Source organism: Lonchura striata, chromosome 7, assembly GCF_046129695.1.
Source record: "Lonchura striata isolate bLonStr1 chromosome 7, bLonStr1.mat, whole genome shotgun sequence".
Lineage (NCBI taxonomy): Eukaryota > Metazoa > Chordata > Aves > Passeriformes > Estrildidae > Lonchura > Lonchura striata.
In genome coordinates, this window is record NC_134609.1 from 26,026,383 (window position 1) to 26,045,499 (window position 19,117).

General features: G+C 38.9%; 1 protein-coding gene across 1 annotated transcript; it reads left to right on the plus strand.

The window, feature by feature from the left end:
* Positions 1-1,504: 1,504 nt before the first annotated feature.
* On the plus strand, positions 1,505-19,091 carry ENO4 (enolase 4). The gene is made up of 14 exons (XM_077784510.1): positions 1,505-1,639; positions 2,722-2,850; positions 4,027-4,217; positions 5,064-5,218; positions 6,825-6,994; positions 7,207-7,338; positions 8,739-8,804; positions 9,656-9,703; positions 11,516-11,683; positions 12,884-13,009; positions 15,274-15,469; positions 16,399-16,466; positions 16,997-17,114; positions 19,003-19,091. Exons 1-14 carry the CDS (start codon positions 1,505-1,507, stop codon positions 19,089-19,091), a joined length of 1,791 nt encoding a protein of 596 aa, XP_077640636.1.
* The last annotated feature ends 26 nt before the right edge of the window (positions 19,092-19,117 follow it).

Consider the following 19,117-nt stretch of genomic DNA (forward strand, 5'->3'; position numbering starts at 1 on the left):
TATCAGCTTTCCTCATAATCCTAGGCAATCAGTTCTCCCACTCTCTTCCAGAGAAGTCTGGCATTTTCCCTAGTCTTCCTTTTATCTCCAACGTGTTCCTTCAAGATGCATTTTGTTTAGAGCCTGTGTAAGGGCAGAAGGAGGGAAACTGATAGAGAGAGGCACCTAAACATATCAGCAGGCACAGGTCTCACACTGGGTAGTATTTCACCACATATGATCGTGCTCAGAGACCACCACACCAGCACCATTTACCTTCTGTTCTTCCAGGACCATTTAATTAAACTGGAGCCTTCTGGGGCAAGCCTGTGCGTGTGACAAATATCCGACACTGTTTGACTACTGCCACCTCAGCCTCTGGCTGCACAAGCCCTTCCTGAGGCAGCTGTGTGCCCAAAGGAGCAGCCACCCACCACATCAACTCCTCCTGAAGTAAGAAAATCTAATGAGGCATTTGCTACCACTCTCCTCAAGGAACGGGTAGTGTCACTTTAGAAACTTTTTCAGAGGAAGCAGCTTTTAAAAAAAAGAGGGTTTAAATCTCTGGAGAGGTACCATAGTATTTCTAAAGGATGTGAAAGGAAAAGAAAATGATTCCTTAGGGATTTTTCTTCATTATCACCCCACCTGGAGAAGTGAGCACACAATGAGCAAAGGTCCACACATATTGGTTTTAGAGCTAGGGAAGTGTGCAGCTAACAGCTTTTAAGTATCTCCATTTTCAGTTACTTCAACAAAATTACCAGTGAACAGCGTAAGAAAGTGAAAGTTTTTGTAGGAAATTGCGGGCTTAAAAATGATCATTTAGGTCGCGAAATGTTTCTTTTCATTGAAAATGGAGGCCTTTCAAACGTAGGAGTTACTGCGGGCGCTTTGCAGCGTCGTCTTCACCAGACATTTACCAAACCTGTCCCTCTTTCAGGACCGTAATCTTACAGAGTTTTGTCGCTCGAGGGCTTTTAAAAGCGAGGAGCGCTTGGTCGGGGCGTCCTGACTGGGAAAGCGGTGACAGAGCTGAGGGCGAAGAGCGAGAACGACGGGGCATGAGGAGCCACAGCGGGACAAAGCGAGCCAGCTGTGCCCCAACCCGGGCTGCTCCAGGGACCAAAGTGGGCCAGACCGAGCCAGCTGTGCCCCAACCCGGGCTGCTCCAGGGACCAAAGTGGGCCAGACCGAGCCAGCTCTGCCCCAACCCGGGCTGCTCCAGGGACCAAAGTGGGCCAGACCGAGCCAGCTCTGCCCCAACCCGGGCTGCTCCAGGGACCAAAGTGGGCCAGACCGAGCCAGCTGTGCCCCAACCCGGGCTGCTCCAGAGGGACCAAAGTGGGCCAGACCGAGCCAGCTCTGCCCCAACCCGGGCTGCTCCAGAGGGAGCAGAGCCTCGGGAATGCGGGGCCGGGCAGAGCGTCCTGAGGCGCCGCCGCCCGCCCCGAGGCTGGCGGGCAGCGGGGCGAGGGGCGGGCGCTCCCCGGCTCCGTTGCCCGGCAGCGGCCGCAGCGCCGCGATGGAGGCGGGCGAGCGGCGGCGGCTGCGGCGGGAGGCGGCTGAGTATTACCGAGGGCAGCGGGTGCCGGAGCGGATGGAGGACGTGCTGAACGCCCTGTTCCCGCTGCCCCCCGCGGATCTCTACGGGGAGCTGGTAGCGCGGGGTGCGGGAGCCGCCGGGCGGGGCCGGAGCTGTGAGGGCGCCCGCCGTGCCCGCTCCGGGCTCTGCCCTCAGCCCGGGGCTCAGTGTCTCCGTGGTGGCAATTCAGGGGTTGTCCCCTGGCCCGGGCAAGCATTGCCGTGGTTCTGGGTTTGTGGCCGTGGCAGCTGGGTGCTGTGCTGGCCGGGCTTCACAAAAACAAAGTATTGCACAGACGGAGTGCTGTTTGTCCCTAACAAAAGTGCTGCTCGGCAGCGATGACTCCCTGGCCAGCGGCTGTTCACTCTGCGGCTGCTCCTGGAAAGCAAATGGGCCCCACTGGAAGGGTCAAGAATCAGACCAATTTTATCTGTTCCCACTTGGCAAGGTGTTGTTGATAGTAGTCATAATGAAACTTCAACTGGAATTGCCAATACTAGAAATAGTGAGCAGAAAAAAAAAAAAAAAAAGAAAAAAGATTTCTAGTATGGTCTTTGATGGGAGAGCAGCTGTGGAATGGAAATATTTAATTCCATTTTACACTGTTTCCCATCTCCCAGTGTTTTGCATCATCAGTGGAAGGGGCTGGAACTGGTAACACCTTTCCTTGCTTTGCTTGGTAGTTGGCGTGTTCCCCTTCTTCATAGCCCCAAGGGTTTCGTACTTCCCCCATTTGGTAACCTGTGGTTTGGTGACTCTCCAATTACCAGATTAAATAATGAAACTAGTAAGGAAGTATGTAGAAACCTCAGGTAAAAACATAATCTTTTTTCTAAATCAACATTAGATCATTAAATCATCATTTATTAACTACGAACACAGACCCAAATATGATATAATATTATGATAGTTCATCAGGCCAAATAAAGACCATGGTGGAAGAAGAATGAGGACTCTGCCTACCAGAAGTCATGGTTTCCACTTCCTCTCAAAGCTTGCTGGAACATATCAATCATAGAATAATAGAATATCCTGGGTTGGAAGAGATCCATAATGGATTTGTTTAGTGGTGGATTTTATTGTAAGGTATTTCATAGAATAAAAGCCTCATTGCCTGGAAATTGACTTTTAATTGAGTTCTTTCTCTTTCATTTAAGGCTAACTACTTTTCTAAATTTTCAAAAGCTCCAGTAATATGCAAATTAGTTGGAAGAAAAGTTCTTGATGGAGTTGGTCAGCCAACACTAGAAGTGGAAATATACTGTACAGTTAAAAACTATGAGAAGGTATGAGCTGCTTTTGTTTTATTTATTTTATTAGGACAATATCCAGGAGAGGTACTATTCTTCTCACATCCTAAGGAACATTTTATTTTCCATCTTTATGACAAGACATAAATCCCAGTTGAGTGTTGTAACTTGGGAAAAAAAAGTGTTGTGAAAAGTTAGACAGTGGCAGCAGCTATGAAAGCTTTATTTTCTAGGAATTAGACAATATTTTGTGAGTAGGATCTGATAGATATCTCTGTATATTAATTTTTTTTATCTTAATGATCATGTAGGTTTTCCTTATACCCCATTTCACTTTCATTTCACCTTTTTCTTTAATTTTCAGATTTTTCTATTTCTCTTTGTGTGACACTTTCAGAAAAATACAACTGAAAAACAGTATAGATAGAGGCACTTCTTTTACACTGAGCTAATAGGGTGACAGTAAAGTCAAACATACTAATTTAGTACCTGCAGTGCAGAATTGATGGCTCATCTCTTCCCCAACTTGAAATATTCAAACTACATCTTTGCAGCTCTAGCTATTGTGGAGTAATTATTTCTACTTTCCCTCAGCTAAACTCTGGTTCACTTAATTCTTGAATTACATAGATATTCACAGGAAATAAAGTTAATACTGTTAGTGCAGGCAACTGTGGGAAATTTGTAAATTGTGTCTTCCTTAAGTGAATTTTCTTAATATCATTTGTTGTTAATCAGTACAGAAAGATAGGTCTGAATTATCTAAGCAAGACAAAAGTAATTGATTATGAGGGATGGCATTAAGCATGAATGCTGATGAATCATGGTACAACAGGCTACCAACAGCTGCAATAAAAGGTGTCCTAATGATTGTATGGTCCTTAAAATAACTCCATTCTGTTCTGATAGCATAATATGTGTATAAAGCAGACCTGTCAGAGGGTTTTTGCCTATGTAGTTATAATTTTAGGTCAAAAAGCTTGAATAATGTCTGCAATTACTAAAGTGTAAGAGCCTAAAAAGAAGGTGCTGGATGAAAAAAGACAAGTGGAGCAAATAGATTTGGAGATATGTACTTGTAGAGTTGGTAAGGGGATACCTCTTAGTCTTTCAAATGTCATTTCCAAGTTAGAAATTAAATAGTATTTTTAACCTTTTACATTGTTTTGGTTTTGGTGGTATTTTTTTGTTGGTTTTTTTTTTTTTCCCCAGAGGATTTGTTCAACTGTAATGGCTACTCATTCTCAAATACCTGAAAATGCTTTACCTGAAACAATTGAAGCTGATGCAAAAGAAAGAAATTACTCTGTTCATACTGCTGTGCAATGGGTCAATGAAGCACTGAACACAATGTTAAGGGACTTGGACCCTACTGACCAGTGTCAAGCAGATAAGATGCTTGGGTAGGTCTTGCATATTATGAAAATGATTTCATTTGAATATTTTAAATATTCACCATTAATTTATATTGTAATGAAAGACATATCTAATATTAACTGTTTTCTAATTTTTAAAAAGCTATTTTTAGGATATAATGTCTGTCTCAGACTCATTTCACTACATTATTGGCTGCTATTCATAATTATGATATAAAAAGCATGCTGTTTTGGGCTGCAACACTGAACACAGACTGTAGCACACAGACCTAATTGCTTTCCACGTGGATTTGGGGAAACCTTGGTAATGGGAATAAGGACTCAGTTGGAAAGTGGGTCTAAATAAGATTTTAATGCATTGTTTGCACTACTTTATGTATCTCACTCAGTTTGCCTGGATTGGCTTTATGTGATCCATGGGTGAAGATTTCACTTCATGCATGTAATTGAAATTCAGCCACCTCTGAGTTTGCAGCCACACAATAGCCACTGTACAACTCACCTATTGTCTTAACCCAGGCCAGGCTGAAGGATGTCATGAAGCTATGACAGCATCTGTTAGTACCCATGCAAAGGAAATAAATCCTTCATGCTCAGCTGACCTTCAAACCAGAGTGATTTACAAAGCTTGTACCAAGGTTTGAGATCGTTGTGGTCCTTTTTATTTACTCAGTGCTGCAGATGGCTACCAAAAAAGAATGATGTGATAAAAGTATGGACTTCTCCAGCTTCACACAGGGAATCTATGGCAGAAGCTCAAACACAAGCACTTAATCTACCTCCTAGCATGTTCTTTAGCCTGCATCACATCTACCTATTTGTCATGTGCCTAACAAATTTTTGACCCAGTAATTTTTATGCATCCTCCCTCAGTGAATATTTTGCAAACAAGATAGAAGAAAAAAAGAAAATTGAAAAGGAAGAAGAAGAAAAAAAAAAGGCAGAAGAAGAAGCAGCGAAAGCCACTCATGCCTCTCCTTCGTGCCCTTCAGCCTCACCACCTAAGCAAAAAAAGGGAGGAAAAACAGGTTTTACTTCATTTAATTTTAATATCTTTTGCAATATAGATATTGGTAAAGGTCCTAAAAGACATCCTGTCTCATCTTCAAAGGGTTTGGTTACTCTCTCCTGACCTTTTTGATCACAGTAGTTTCTGCAGTAAAATGAGGGAGGGGAAAAATACAGTTTCCTCATCGTTCACAAGCATTGGTTGAACAGTTTCTGCCTTTGTTTTACAGTTGGTTTAGACAGGAGGTTATTATTCTTCAGAGTGAGGAATAAGAATGGAGGAGGATGCAAATGAAGAATGAAAATGATAAGGAAAGAAAAGGAAATCATAGAACTGAGTAGTAAAAATGAAATAGAATTAAGATAGAAGATGAAAACAATTGAAAGAAGAAAGTTCCTTCTAACACTGAGAAAAGGAGGAAATACAGAGAAAAGAAAAAAGAAAAAAGAAGAGGGTGAGATGGGAGTGAGGGGTAGTATAGATTAAAAGGAAGTAAGCAAACATTTTACTAGAGGAAGAAGGAAAAAATGGTGTGAGACTAGAAAAACAGGTGAGAATACACAGCCAAAACCAAACAACCCAAAGAAAAAGACACCATATGTTATCTACATCTATACATTAAACTCAGACAAAAAAGGGTGGTTGTCATTTGTTGGAAGGGCAGAAAATGTTGGCAAATTATTATTTCTTATAAGTTTAGCTGCAACTATCATATACTGTCAGTAAAAAAACCTCCCACTTCATATGTTGGATATGTGCACAGTAAGTTCACCTTTCGCCTGAAATTTAACTTCTGCAGTTGTCAGGTACTTGCAGATATCATCATGGTGTCTTTGATATTTGAGACAAGCTTCTGCTGATACATCTATTATGTGTTTTTACTAATTGTGGCATTGACTGTAACATTATTGTTATACTCAGTGCCTGACAATTTGGAGCAAATATCAAACAGTCCCCAGTGCATTGGTTCTTGGGAATCAGATCAATTATTGCAGCTTCAGCAGGTGCTCGCTGTAAGTGTTCATGTAAGCACTATAGGCAATAAATATGGTAGTGGGAACTGCTTGTTTTAAAGCATTTTGTACAAAGTTATTGTATCTGAAAGGGAAAGAAATCCTTATGAAAATGTAATGTGTAATAATTAAAAGACTATTTTCCCTTTGGGAATTCCAATTGTAATACACCTGAGTTTTTCTCACATTATTAGAAGAAAACAAGTATTTGTACTCCCAATCACGTTATAATGTTGTCTTTCATTTTTTATACAAAATCTGAGCATTTGAAGAATGCAATCAAGAAAACATGCTTTTGAAAAGAGCCTGAAAATGATATACTGTTGTTGGATTCAAACACAGACAAATAAAAATACATATTTCAGTGACTGAAAGATCTCAAAAAGAAACAGACTTGAAATGCGTTTGAAACTAGAGTGAGGACAGGTGCTCTTCTTACTTGTAAGGTCATTCCATATAAAACAGCTGACACAATTACATTTTAAAAAATAAATTATTTTTAGTGCATTGAGTACACACTGAAATGACAATACCATATTTACTCACATAACTCTGATCCACAAGCATATATTTAGAACCAAGAAAATGTTTAGCTCCTACTCTGTGTTGTAGGAAAGAAGGTGTCAGCAGAAGTGAATCCCATCCCACCTGCAGAACCTGCTGAACCAGTGCTGCGTGGCAGCTTGGCCATTGGGGGAACATCACTTGCCATAGCAAAGGCTGGGGCCACCATTAGCCGTGTCCCGTTGTACTTACATACTGCACTGCTGAAACACAATCAGGTATGTGTGGCTTTTGCCATTTGGTTTATTTCATCCCATTACCATAATTATTGCAGCCACTTGTGACAATTTTATTAAATTTGCCTCATGGAATGTACCCGTAACACCATTGCCTGTGTTAACAGCTTTTGAGCCCTGTAAAATAACTAAACTATATAAGAAATTATTTTAATTTTTACATTTTTATTTTCACCTGCCACTCCCAATTACAGGAGTCACCTAAAGAAATGACTCTACCACTCCCAATGGTAACTGTGTTGAACTGTGAGAAAAAATTACCTACAAAACTGAAATTAGTCAAAGAAGTTATGCTTATACCACCAGTTGAGTTATCACTCCAGCAGGTACTGTTTCCTTTCTTTAAATAGATGTATTCTATAGACACCACACTAACTACATTTGTACATAAGTATATAAGTCTTTTCAATATAGTCCTTACAAACTATATTTTTCATTTTTTGTTAGCTTACAAGGCCAAAGTTTTAACAGATGTTAATGCAGAATTATAACACTAATAACATTATATTAAATAAAAATATGATTTAAAAGAAGAACCATGAAGACTTAAGTTTAAAATGGATGTTTGTATAGAGGAAAAAATCAGTGCATTGACGAAGATGTCAAGGAATTGTGTTACACAATAATTGATCTTGCCTGAATAGATTATACGTATTAGCAGTTGTTTGATACAGCATAGAAAACAACAAAGCCCATAACAAATTCACAGGAAAGAAGGAAATATTTGGGAGTAAGTTGCTTTAAAATGAAATTGTGACGCTAGAAGGGAATACAAAGAGCGAGAAGGATGGGTGAGACAGATGGGATCAGCCCTCTCTCTTTTTGTTTAGCCATGCGTTGCATTAAAGAATGTATCTGCACAAGATGCCTCCATTAGGGCTGTGATTTCTACTTTGTGTGCTGCTGACCTGAACAAATAGCTGAGCTCGATTCTCTTTCTTTTTGCTTTTCCTTTAACTTTCCTGGATTGTCCCCCGGAGCTGTTAACAAGGTCACTAATTCTGCCCCATTCAAAGCCAGGATGCCTCCCAGTGCCCATGGGAGAGGAGCAAGGTGTGCACTGCAGTGCAGAGCTCGAAGCTGTTTGTCCTGTGCTGTTGCCAGCTGTGACAGACTTCTGCCCCCTTCAGTATTCCTTTACTGGCTCAATTTGAGAAAATCTGAAATGTCCTTTACAAAGTTCACGCTCAACATTTACTAGCTCAGCTGAAGAGGAAAAAGAGCCTTGCATTAAAAGCAATGAATTCATTTAATTGGAGTGTTGCCCAATGTTTAAAATCAAGACAGTGACTTTTTTTTTTCCTGCTCCTTGGAAGTATTCTGAAGGTAAATGCGCTCAGTCTTGTCAGAGTTTAGGAAGTCTTAAGCAGAGCCACAATTAGGAACAGAGATTATCACCTTCCCTCTTCTTAGATATAAATGCAAACCCAGATATTTTTTACTCGTTAGGTATCTGAAGGGATACTTTTGAGGTGGGGACTGCTTTCCTTGACATCCCATAATAAAATATTCCTGCTCATTCCAGTGCTATTAACCCTTTATAGTTGGACATGACTGAATTTTGTGGATGGAGAGATTGTGTTAAGGAATCTGTAATGGTTTGGGCTTTTTTGAAGACTTTATATTTAAATTTGCATTTCGAATAAGGGTTGTCTCTCTTCTGATTCAAGCTGCTAAAATGTATTAATATAACTTTCTTTTGAAGTTGACTGTTATTTAATTTCAGGGCATAGAAAGAGTTCTGGATATTCAGAAAGAAATCACAAGACTGTTTGAGTCTCCAGCCAAAAGGGTACAGTAAGAAATGTGTTCTTACAGTGAGACATACTTCATTTGATCTTTTTACTACTCTTATCCTTTCAAACATCCACATGGAACACTTAGCCTGTTACAAGTTCATGACACAGAACAGAGAATGTATTTCTCTGACAGATTAATAAAACATTGGCCATTTGGTGATACTAAACTAGAAAATGTAGAACAAATCATTGTTCTAAGCATAAGGCTTTCTGTTTACCTGAAGAAATATACTGGGAGTGAATGGTATCAGTGGCCATATACAATACATATTGTGACCTTGCTACACCTCTCACAATGAACATATTTTATTCCAGGTACTACTGCTGTAGCAGTAAATCAGTCTTGATGTGTGCATGTGCTTTTCGGAAAGCAATGTTGTTGTGTTTGTCCAAGTACAGAGTCTAGATTCTCATTTTTGAGATCCACTGTATTTTTGATGGGCTGGAGAATGTCTTAAAAAACAAATGATGGTTGGACAGATGTCCACATAGAAACAAACATTTTAAATTAGTAATCACCACAAAATAAAATTATTTCCTAACTGAAATATTTGGTCTCTTTTGACCAAATTTCAGTCAACTTTTCTTTTCTTTTCTTTTCTTTTCTTTTCTTTTCTTTTCTTTTCTTTTCTTTTCTTTTCTTTTCTTTTCTTTTCTTTTCTTTTCTTTTCTTTTCTTTTCTTTTCTTTTCTTTTCTTTTCTTTTCTTTTCTTTTCTTTTCTTTTCTCTTTCCTTTTATTTTCTTTCCTTTTCTTTCCTTTTCTTTTCTCTTTTCTTTTTTCTTTACTTTGTCATCTTTGTATTTTTCCATGGAATTTATTTCTATATTCTTTCACTCCAACAGCTTGGTTCACAAGGAGACACTAGGAAAGGAAAACCACAAAAAGCTCCGGTATGAAAAGAGATTTTAACTCTAAGTTTTCAACAAGGTATTAAGAGCAGCAGGAAACTTAAAATGTTTTTAAGAAAGGAAGCATTAATCTACATTGCCATTTTGGAAAGGTCAAAGCAAGACTTAAATGTTCCAAATGCTCATATTCTACATAATAATTTAAATTCTTCTGACTATACCTTCCCTTTGGGGGCAGTAGAGGAAATAGGGGGAAATTTCTGGGATCTGATAATTTTTCTCATATAGAAATCCTGGTAATTTATCCAAATGAACATTTTGCAGGCCTGTAGCACCAGCAGAGAACTTTTGATCATGTAGACCATAAAACTGTTACCTGTTAGATTTGTGGATTGTGCTGTTTCCTAACCCTTGGAGCAAACTCCCCTCTGGATCCTGCTGCATTCAGTGCCCAGGCCCAGTCTGAGGTTATAGATAATGGCAGATACAAACCAGTAGCTAAAGGGCAGCACTCACAATATAGCACAGGACATTATTTTGTATGGCTCAAATGATCTTTTTTATCCCTTCAAAATTGGTAGTTTGTTGATAAGTTTTCCAAGTAGTGGGATCAAATGCCATGCAGGTTTTCCTCTTCATTCTGAGGTGATTTAAATATTATCAGATGAGAATCATTACTGTTGTGAAGTATAAAAAAGAAAGGATCAACAAAAGCTTTCCTATTTTATTGTTGCTAGAACAACAAAAACTCATCATCATTAAGATGCTGGCCAATGTTTTCCTGGTGGGTAGTTTCCATATCAGTACCACAATATGTACTGCAATCATAAGGTACAATATTTCTGTAAGATATACACAAGGAAACAAAGCATTAGATTCTCTGAAAAAAAATTCCATTTATTTCAGTAGGAGAAAACTACAGGAGACAGTAATGAAACTGAATTTAAAACTGATGAAGGCACCATGTTACTTTGAACTTTTTTGTGAGAGAAAAAAGGGGAAATTACAAAGTAGGCAGTGAAAAATAACTTATTTAGGTTAAGGAAGTGAAAACTAAACAGAGAAAAAAAAATTATACAGATAGACAATGCTTTTAATAGAATATATCAAGGCACAGCATATGGACATCTTGAAAACCACATGAAACTTCAGATTTAACCTCTATCTGAAGTGCAGGAAGACTGCAGCATCTTTTGCTGTCTATTGGTACATCTTTATAATCCAAAATTCCCAGACTTCACAATTAAAAACCATTGTTTGGAAAACCTATAGAAATACTGACAACAGAAGAAAATACATGAAATATTTGCTCAATATTTGCAAACATAGCTGATGGCCAGTATTACTGTCCCTGAAGCAGACGACAGTGTGCAGCTGGGCTGGAGGTATTTCCCCTCTATGAAATTTGTTCCTTCTGGAAGTCTTGGGATATTCTTGAGGTTTCTTGAATCCTCCCCAGAGTCAATATCAATGTTGTAGTTGAGGATTAAAAGCTATTTAGAAGTGGAGGATATGTTTTTGTGGAAAAGGGTTGGTCCATAGTACCACAGCATTTATGGCAACCCAGTGGTTGTTAAGAGTGCCTTTAATACAATTTTTTAAACCAGTGCTAGCCATACAAGACTGAGATCTGCATGACTAGACCTACTTCCAAGGACTATTGCTCTCTACTCATTAGCACTTTCCTAATTCCTCTTTCCTAGGGAATTGTCCTTACAGCTGCTAAGGAGATTTCTGAGAACAAATCTATAATTTGATGACTAAATGCAGACTGAAATGACAATGAAAGAAACCTCATAAATATGTATAAAATATAGGTGTGTAAATAATGTGAATATTTTGTTTTGCTTTCAGCCACCACCCTTAAAAAGAATATCACATTTAGGCTGCCTGACAATAGGATATGATAATCTAGAACAACTACTACTCCAATTGCAAACAGCTTGCAACAATATAGGTCTGGAGCTGGGAATAGACATGTACTTAGCAATAAATTTTGCTGCTCATGAATTAATGGATTATGTAAGTTATTTTTCAATTTTGATTTTCTTGGGTTTTAAAATAAATGTAGCTGTTTGTTAACATCATTAATATGTTGCAAACTCACCTACAAGCTCCTAACTCCTTTTTTTAAGGTAGCAATTAAGCAAACAGAAAAAATTATCTCTGCATTTATAAATTCTGGCTGAATATGCTTGGTTTTCCATTATATTACGCTACATCTCTTTTTTTCTTCAAGCTATCCAACATCTGCTTGTATTTTTACTATGATAGCTTTATATACACATTAGTGCCCATCTCATTGTGCATCAACATTAATTTTTTAACTTCAGTTTTTTAATGTTTTTATTTGACAAAATCTATCTCCTGACAAAGTCTTACAGTTCTTGCCCCTTATTCCAAGATCAAGCAGGTTTTTCTCTAAGCAGAAAAAGAAACTTCCAATTCCATTTAGTACCTCATGAGCTTTTGTGTGTTTGGGTGTTCTGTAGTGCCAAAGCTTCCATTACCAATATATTTTGTGAAAGCAGTTGCTCTCCTGGCTGTGATATCTGTATCCTGTACCAGAATGTGCAAAATCTTAACTATTGAATTACCAGTAATTCTGTAACTTTCTGTTAAAGCCACTAAAGCAGTGGATATCCTGGCACAGTCTCACAGCTTGCTCTTAAAATTCCTCCCAGGCTGCAGTTTGTGCTTCCCAGAATGATGAGACTGGTTTTAAATGAGTCTATTTTTTTTTTTTTTTTGAAAGGGAAAAGAAGCAAGGAAAGGCAGTATCTTGCTTTTGGGCACTGAAGGTGCACCCTTTGCCCCAGCAATATTTTCTTTATGAAAGCGAGGGGAAAAAAACACCTTTTTTTTTTAAGAGAAAAATTGTATTTTTTTCACACGAGATTCAATAAAAATGTCGAATATTGCTAACTTCATGCTGCAATGGTGTCAAACTGGCAGCGTTGCCTAGAAAATGCTGAAATAGATCTCTCTTCCTTTGGCAGTGGCATTGTTCAGAGACTTTGGCAGGAGCCCACTGGAACCCACGGTGTCATTTTAGGTAGAGTTTTCTGTAACAATGTGCTGACGACTCAAACACAGAGTGAGGCAGATGAGTGAATGCCTCCTGATTGAAGCACACACAGCCCACTGCCTTTACAGAGATGCATACACTCTGCTTTTTGGGCTCCTACCTTCCCTGTTCATGCTTTTTACTTTGCTTTCTAGGGTAAAGGAAAATACGAAATACTCACTGGAACATTCAAAACTCCTGATGAAATGGTTGCCATGTATGTGGAAATGATTGATAATTTTCCTTTTATTATTGCATTAATAGATCCCTTAAGAAAAGAGGTAAGATACCAAGTGCAGTCCTCTAAAGACTGGTGGTACTCTTCAGTGGCATATCACTGACCTTTTCTCATTTTTACAAAACATATAAAATTAAAAGCTTCTGATTTCCAAGTTTTTAAGCACAAAAATATCACTAGAAAATGCATCTAACAATTTCTTTGAATCTATTTTATTGGTAATGTCTAATTTTTTTAGTATTTTTTACGTAATTTCTGATGGAAAATCCTGGCATTGACAGAATATGGTCAGTACACATACCTTAAAGAATTACAAGAATTTGCATTTTTTTATCTGATTCTACTTGTTAAACCACTGTTATTTTGATTACATTTTTGTCTTTACGTACACTATTAAATTATAAGGTGAAATGATAAGGTAAAATTCGAGTGTATTACAAAAAATTGATGTGTAATGCAATATTAATATAAGGCTGGAGAAGCAAACATTTGAACATTCTTGTATATTCAGCCAAAAAATCACCAGAATATGTTATTGCTGCAGTTCTTTGTGGTGGATATTTATAACCAAAGTCCTCTCACTGGCAGAATTGCTCGGCAGAATTTTTCAAGTGGGAGTAAGACACACTGCATTTACCTCTGTTATCAAAGTTGGAGGAGTTAATTAGTGTGGCCAATCAACTACAACAATAAAGCACAATAATATTAAGCATGTTATCAAGCTATAGATGAATAAAAGAGATTGTATAACCTTAAATATTCACATTTATACATGAGGTTAAATTTCCATGTGTTAAAAAAAGAATAAAAACTTAATTGTTGGAGAGCCTACAGTTGTAGACTGAGATTCTGCAGTTGCACAACTTAATACAAAATTTGCTTTTGGTGTCAAATTTTGCTTTATCTTCTTAAAAATAAACACAGGGAGTTCATTTTCATGAACAAAACACAAAGACTGTGATTGAAGGGAGAAGCAAAGTGATGTTGGCTCTGTGAGTCTGCCCAGTGCCTGCATGAATAATTCTAAAAAAACGATGTACTGCAAAATCCATCTGATTTTGTCCTTAACTGGAACTTTAAATATTCGTTTTTTGCATAACTGTGTTTAGTATTACCTCACTCTGGTTAGCCTTGCCTCCCTGTGTTGTTTCAGTCTGACTCTCTGAATTACCATGTTCCAAAACACCAGGTCATTCTCCACTCCTGCTAGGGCTGCAAACTTCCTTGTGAATTCTTATGAAGGAAAATATTGCAAGATGAGAATCAGCAGGAGAATTACAGCACACAGTGAAGTGCAGCTGGGAACAGAGTACAGAGTTAAGGGAAATGCCTTTTCTTCTCCTCCTCCTCCTCTTCCTCCCAAATCTCCAAGGTTTACCCATGCCACATCTTTGCCCTGATAATTAGATCCTTGAGGATTAGCTCTGGTACCAATTCAATAATTCGTTGCCAGACACCAGACCACTTTGGTGCTTAAATTTTAACATTTGCTCTGGTGTCAAAAACTTCATTTTCTCTTATGCACAGGATTGAAATCCATACAGGAATGGCACCTAATGTTGATTGCAAGCACATAAGTACAAAAAACTGATCCACAGACCAAGAATAACCACTGGCAGAATGATGAAGTAGACATGTTTTTAGTGTGAGAAATTTGCATTCTGTGGATACAAAGCAAGCAAATTAATTTGTAAATTTCTTCTTTAAAATTCTTTACATATCCTTGTCCTTTATTTAGCCTGGACCATGTACCATGTGGACAATACATTAAATAAAGAAAGACACAAAGACCCTGAAAAATGGAGCTTTGCTAGAAAAGAGAGCATTGTATTCTTCTGTTCCCTATGGGTCTTGCCATTGAGCCCATGTCTCCTGTTCATTATTTTATGTTCAAACAACTATGACACTTGAAATACTAACACAAAAATGAGTCATTTGAATAAAACAAGGAAAAATTATTTTATGTTCTATCAAAATGAAGTAAATTTCAAGAGGGAAATCAAAATAGCAGACCCGTACACTTAATTTAATTTAAATATTTTAACTATATTTTTTGCAGATAGTGTTGATTAATTTCAGATTAAAATTTTTGTTTTCTAGCAAAATCTTAAAACTCAAGGAATATCCAAGTGGCATGTTTTTCTTAGGCAGACAGATTTAAAATACAGTATAAAATGTAACATGTTTGTATGAAGGGCATATTTAGGATTAAACCCAGATTATTATTTAATTTTTATCTCCTCAGTTAGAGTTTCCATTCAGTTTAGTTTTTTAAACTCCAGTTGTTTGCTCAATTTGTTTGTGCAGGACAGAGACCAGTGGAGTAGCATCTGTTGTGCCCTTGGTTCCAAATGCTACCTGATTGCTGAAGATGCTGCCACGCAAATTTCCAAACTCACAACCGACCAAAACATAAACATAGCAATGTGCAGTGGTGTTGTCCTAAAATACACGAACCAAACCAAGGTGTCAGACCTCATAGAACTCACTGGAGTTCTGCACGGTGAGTCGAGGGGGAAAGGCTGAAACCAAACTCTGCAAGCCACACCTGTAAATATTACGTGTTTTCATTTAATTATCCTAATTAAATAAATTATAATTTAGAAAGCACTTGCCAGAAGAAACTGAAATTCATGTTTTGATTCACAAATCCCTGTCAAGGGCCTTAAACAGCAGTCAAGGCTTCAAGTGCTGTCAGTTAATACACTGTGAATGGTTTGTACGTGGGTGCCCTTTGACACTGCAGCTAAGTGTCATGCAGTTAGATATCAGAATTAAAGAAAATAGGAGAGATGCGAGCAATTAATCTCAATTTTGAATAATTTTAGCATTAATAATTTAAAAATTCAGATGTGCAAACTGTTTAAAATTGAATTTATATAGATTATTGACTATATATTATTGAGCCTTTGTTGTAAGTATGAAAAGCCTGTGCAGCTTCATATGTAAAATTTCTCTTTGTATCAGATTTTCTTTATTAATTTTTATACCTGAGGAATAGATGGACAAATTTAATATAGCTTAGTTTTTTTCTTATTCCTTAAAAACACCGACACTCAGTGTATCAAAGCGAGTAAATGGCAACTAAAGATTCCATTCAGTCAGGATGGTAAATTCTCTTTTGAATAGAAGAAAAATAATTACTATAGTGAGGATCACATTTAATATAAATAGCACAGTCTGATCAGACAGATCAGTGAGAGGCAGAGACCAGGACAGGATGTTAGATATTCCCTTATCCATCTGAAAATAAAACAGAACACTAATGTAGCAAACTAAAACAGTTTACATTTTTATCAGGTGGGGTTTACTCCTGTTTTTATTTAAGCTTGGATAGCCCAGGGGTAAAAAAAGAATGAGACATCCAAACAATTTCTGTGTCAAATATATAAAATATACTCTAATGAAGGTGTTCCCTCCCGTTATGTATAGGTCAAAGACGTGTTACCATATTAGGAAGTCCAGATAGAGAATCTTCAGATGAGAGCCTCGTGGATCTGGTAAGTATTGAAAGCTGTTCAATTGCAGAATTGCAAAAATACTGCTTTTAACATGTACTATTTTTTAAGGAGAAAGCCTTTTTGTGCTTGAGAAAGAAACATTTTACAAAATAGGCTTTTTCTAGCGGGTTGGTTTTTTTCCCCACAGAGAGTTGTTATTCTTTTGCGTTTAAAGAGAGCACAGAGGAAATTTGCCAAAGCAGGGAGTATATTCAAAAGTGTGTATGATCCATTTGCTTGCATTAGTTTATAAAAAAACTGAGTTACTTACAACATTCCTGCGTAGTAACAACATTTTAAACAAATATCCTTAACACTATTATATTTAATACTCTGCAAATAAAATTTCACTTCATATGCCAGCGAAAATTACTGTTTGCATCCGGCAAGTCTTTCACGGAGAGGTTTTATTTCCCCGTTTTTCTCTGCGGAGAGACGAGGGTGTTAAATCAGACTTAGGACACGGTGTTTAATTTTTGGGAATGACTTCAGTTGGCCGAGTGAGGAGTTTCACCACTCTCTCGTTGCAGGCTGTGGGCCTGGGTGCCAGGTTCCTCAAGTTGGGAGGTCTCTCCCGCGGAGAAAGGGTGGCCAAATACAACCGGCTGCTGGCTATAGAGGAGGAACTGGCCGCGAATGGAGCGCTGCGTACGAGCTTCTTTCTTACTTTGTTTTCAGCCTGCCATGAATACGGGCACAAAGATTGGAGGGAGAATGATTGAAACTGCACCCCAGGAGGGAAGCGGAATCAAAAGGCTATAAATAAGGGCTGACAAAAAAAGCCTAGGATAGCACTTGCCACAATGTATATTGTTGTCCTAATGGATTATCTGTTTACTGAATGTTAAAATAGACCCCTTCTTGAGGAGTAGCCTACATTAAGCTTTTTTTTTCCAGAATTAATTGGTTGGAGTCTTGAAGCCCACGGTGCAAAAGGAACAAAACAAAAAACCGTGCATATAATGTGTCGAAAAGCTGCCAAAATGGAATTTTAGGCCAAATACCCCACCTCCCTCGAGGCCCAGAAACATATATTGCTAACAAAACTTCATTTCACTACCCTCTTTTGTACGTTACATTTCTAGCAAAATGTGTTTGGAAAGCTACAATTGTGTGGGTAAGCCTTAAATAAAATCCAAGAAAACCCCAAGTTGACGATGCACATTCAGCCTTAGCCACTTGTATGCATCTGCCTGCCCGTTTCAGGATCTGCATCTTCTTTTTACACGGTACCAAGGCACTGTTAAATGCTTAACAGTTCATTAGAGCCACTTCTCACTTGCTCAGGTATCAATCAAGCCAGAATAAAGACATGCAGTCTAAAGGGGAGGCAGAGAGACAAGGAGAGGAAGAAAGGAAGGAAAGGGTTTGCAGGAATTGCATTATTCCTAAGAAAAGGAAACACGAAGAAGAATTAAGTCATTTTACCCTCTTGTTTGTTATAATTTCCAGTGCTCTACACATAGGGTAGCAGCACTTGACATGCACACTATAGAACAAAGTTTTTAGTTGAAATGTTTTTAAAATTGAATATATGTTGAGCTTTTTGAAATCTTCCCCTTGCTCATAACCATTGTAAAACACAGAAACATAGAAATTTTTTTTGTGCTAATAGTTTTGCAGAATGCACTTTTCAAAAATAAGATGATTACAGAACTATGAATTTTAACTGCCTCAGCAGTATTAATATACTGCCTCCTCAAATAATATAGTCTAAGCAAAGGCTCTCGAGTCTGACAAATATTTAGACCTATATCTGATGAAATGAAACGGCAACAATCCCCGACACCGTTAATCACTTGGCAGAAATAAGATCCAGTAGCTAAATCAACAGCAGGGCAGCAGTGAGAGCAGCTCTGAGCTGCATACCAAGCTCCTCATTTGCGGGCTGGAGCTGGGAATAGCCGGGAGAGCCCGAGCCAGGGCACCCGGGGCCATCAGGAGAGCCCCGGGGCCGTGCGGGGCCAGCTCCGGGCTCGGGAGCCCGAACCTGGGCTCGGCATTGCCCGCTCGGCTGGGCACACACAGCGGCACCGGCACCGGCACCGGCACCGGCACCGGCACCGGCACCGGCACCGGCACCGGCACCGGCACCGGCACCGGTACCGGCACCGTGTGTGCGGCAACCAGGAGCGGTGCTAAGGGCAGGGCTGGGGAACGAGTCACAGCTGGGAAAAAGCAGAGAGCTGCTGGTGGCAGGAACAGGGAACTGCTGGTTATGGGACCAACGCTGGGACAGCGGCTTTAGCAGCAGAGTCAGCTGATGGGAACCTGGCAAGAGACCAGTGCAGGGGGAAAACAGAAGGCAGCAAGGTGAGATGGTCACTGGAGAAAGGGATGCAGTAAATATCCCAGCTCAGGCTGCAGTGCACCATAAAATCACAGTGTTCCTTCATTTCTAAGCAAAGACCGGACTTTTAAAGGTGTGTCCGGTCTTGTAACCATCATGTGGCATTTTCAAAACATCTCTGTGCACCAGAGCACAACAAACCCCATTACAGCAAACATGAGCTGTTTTTTCCTTCTTCTATTTCAGGTGAAGCAAAACTTGAATTTGTTGATTTTGCTGAAGACTCACAGCCAGAACAACTTCCTGATGTGCTTCCTGCCCCAGAGCAGGATTAGCTGCCTCCACAGCTCTCAGCCAGCCC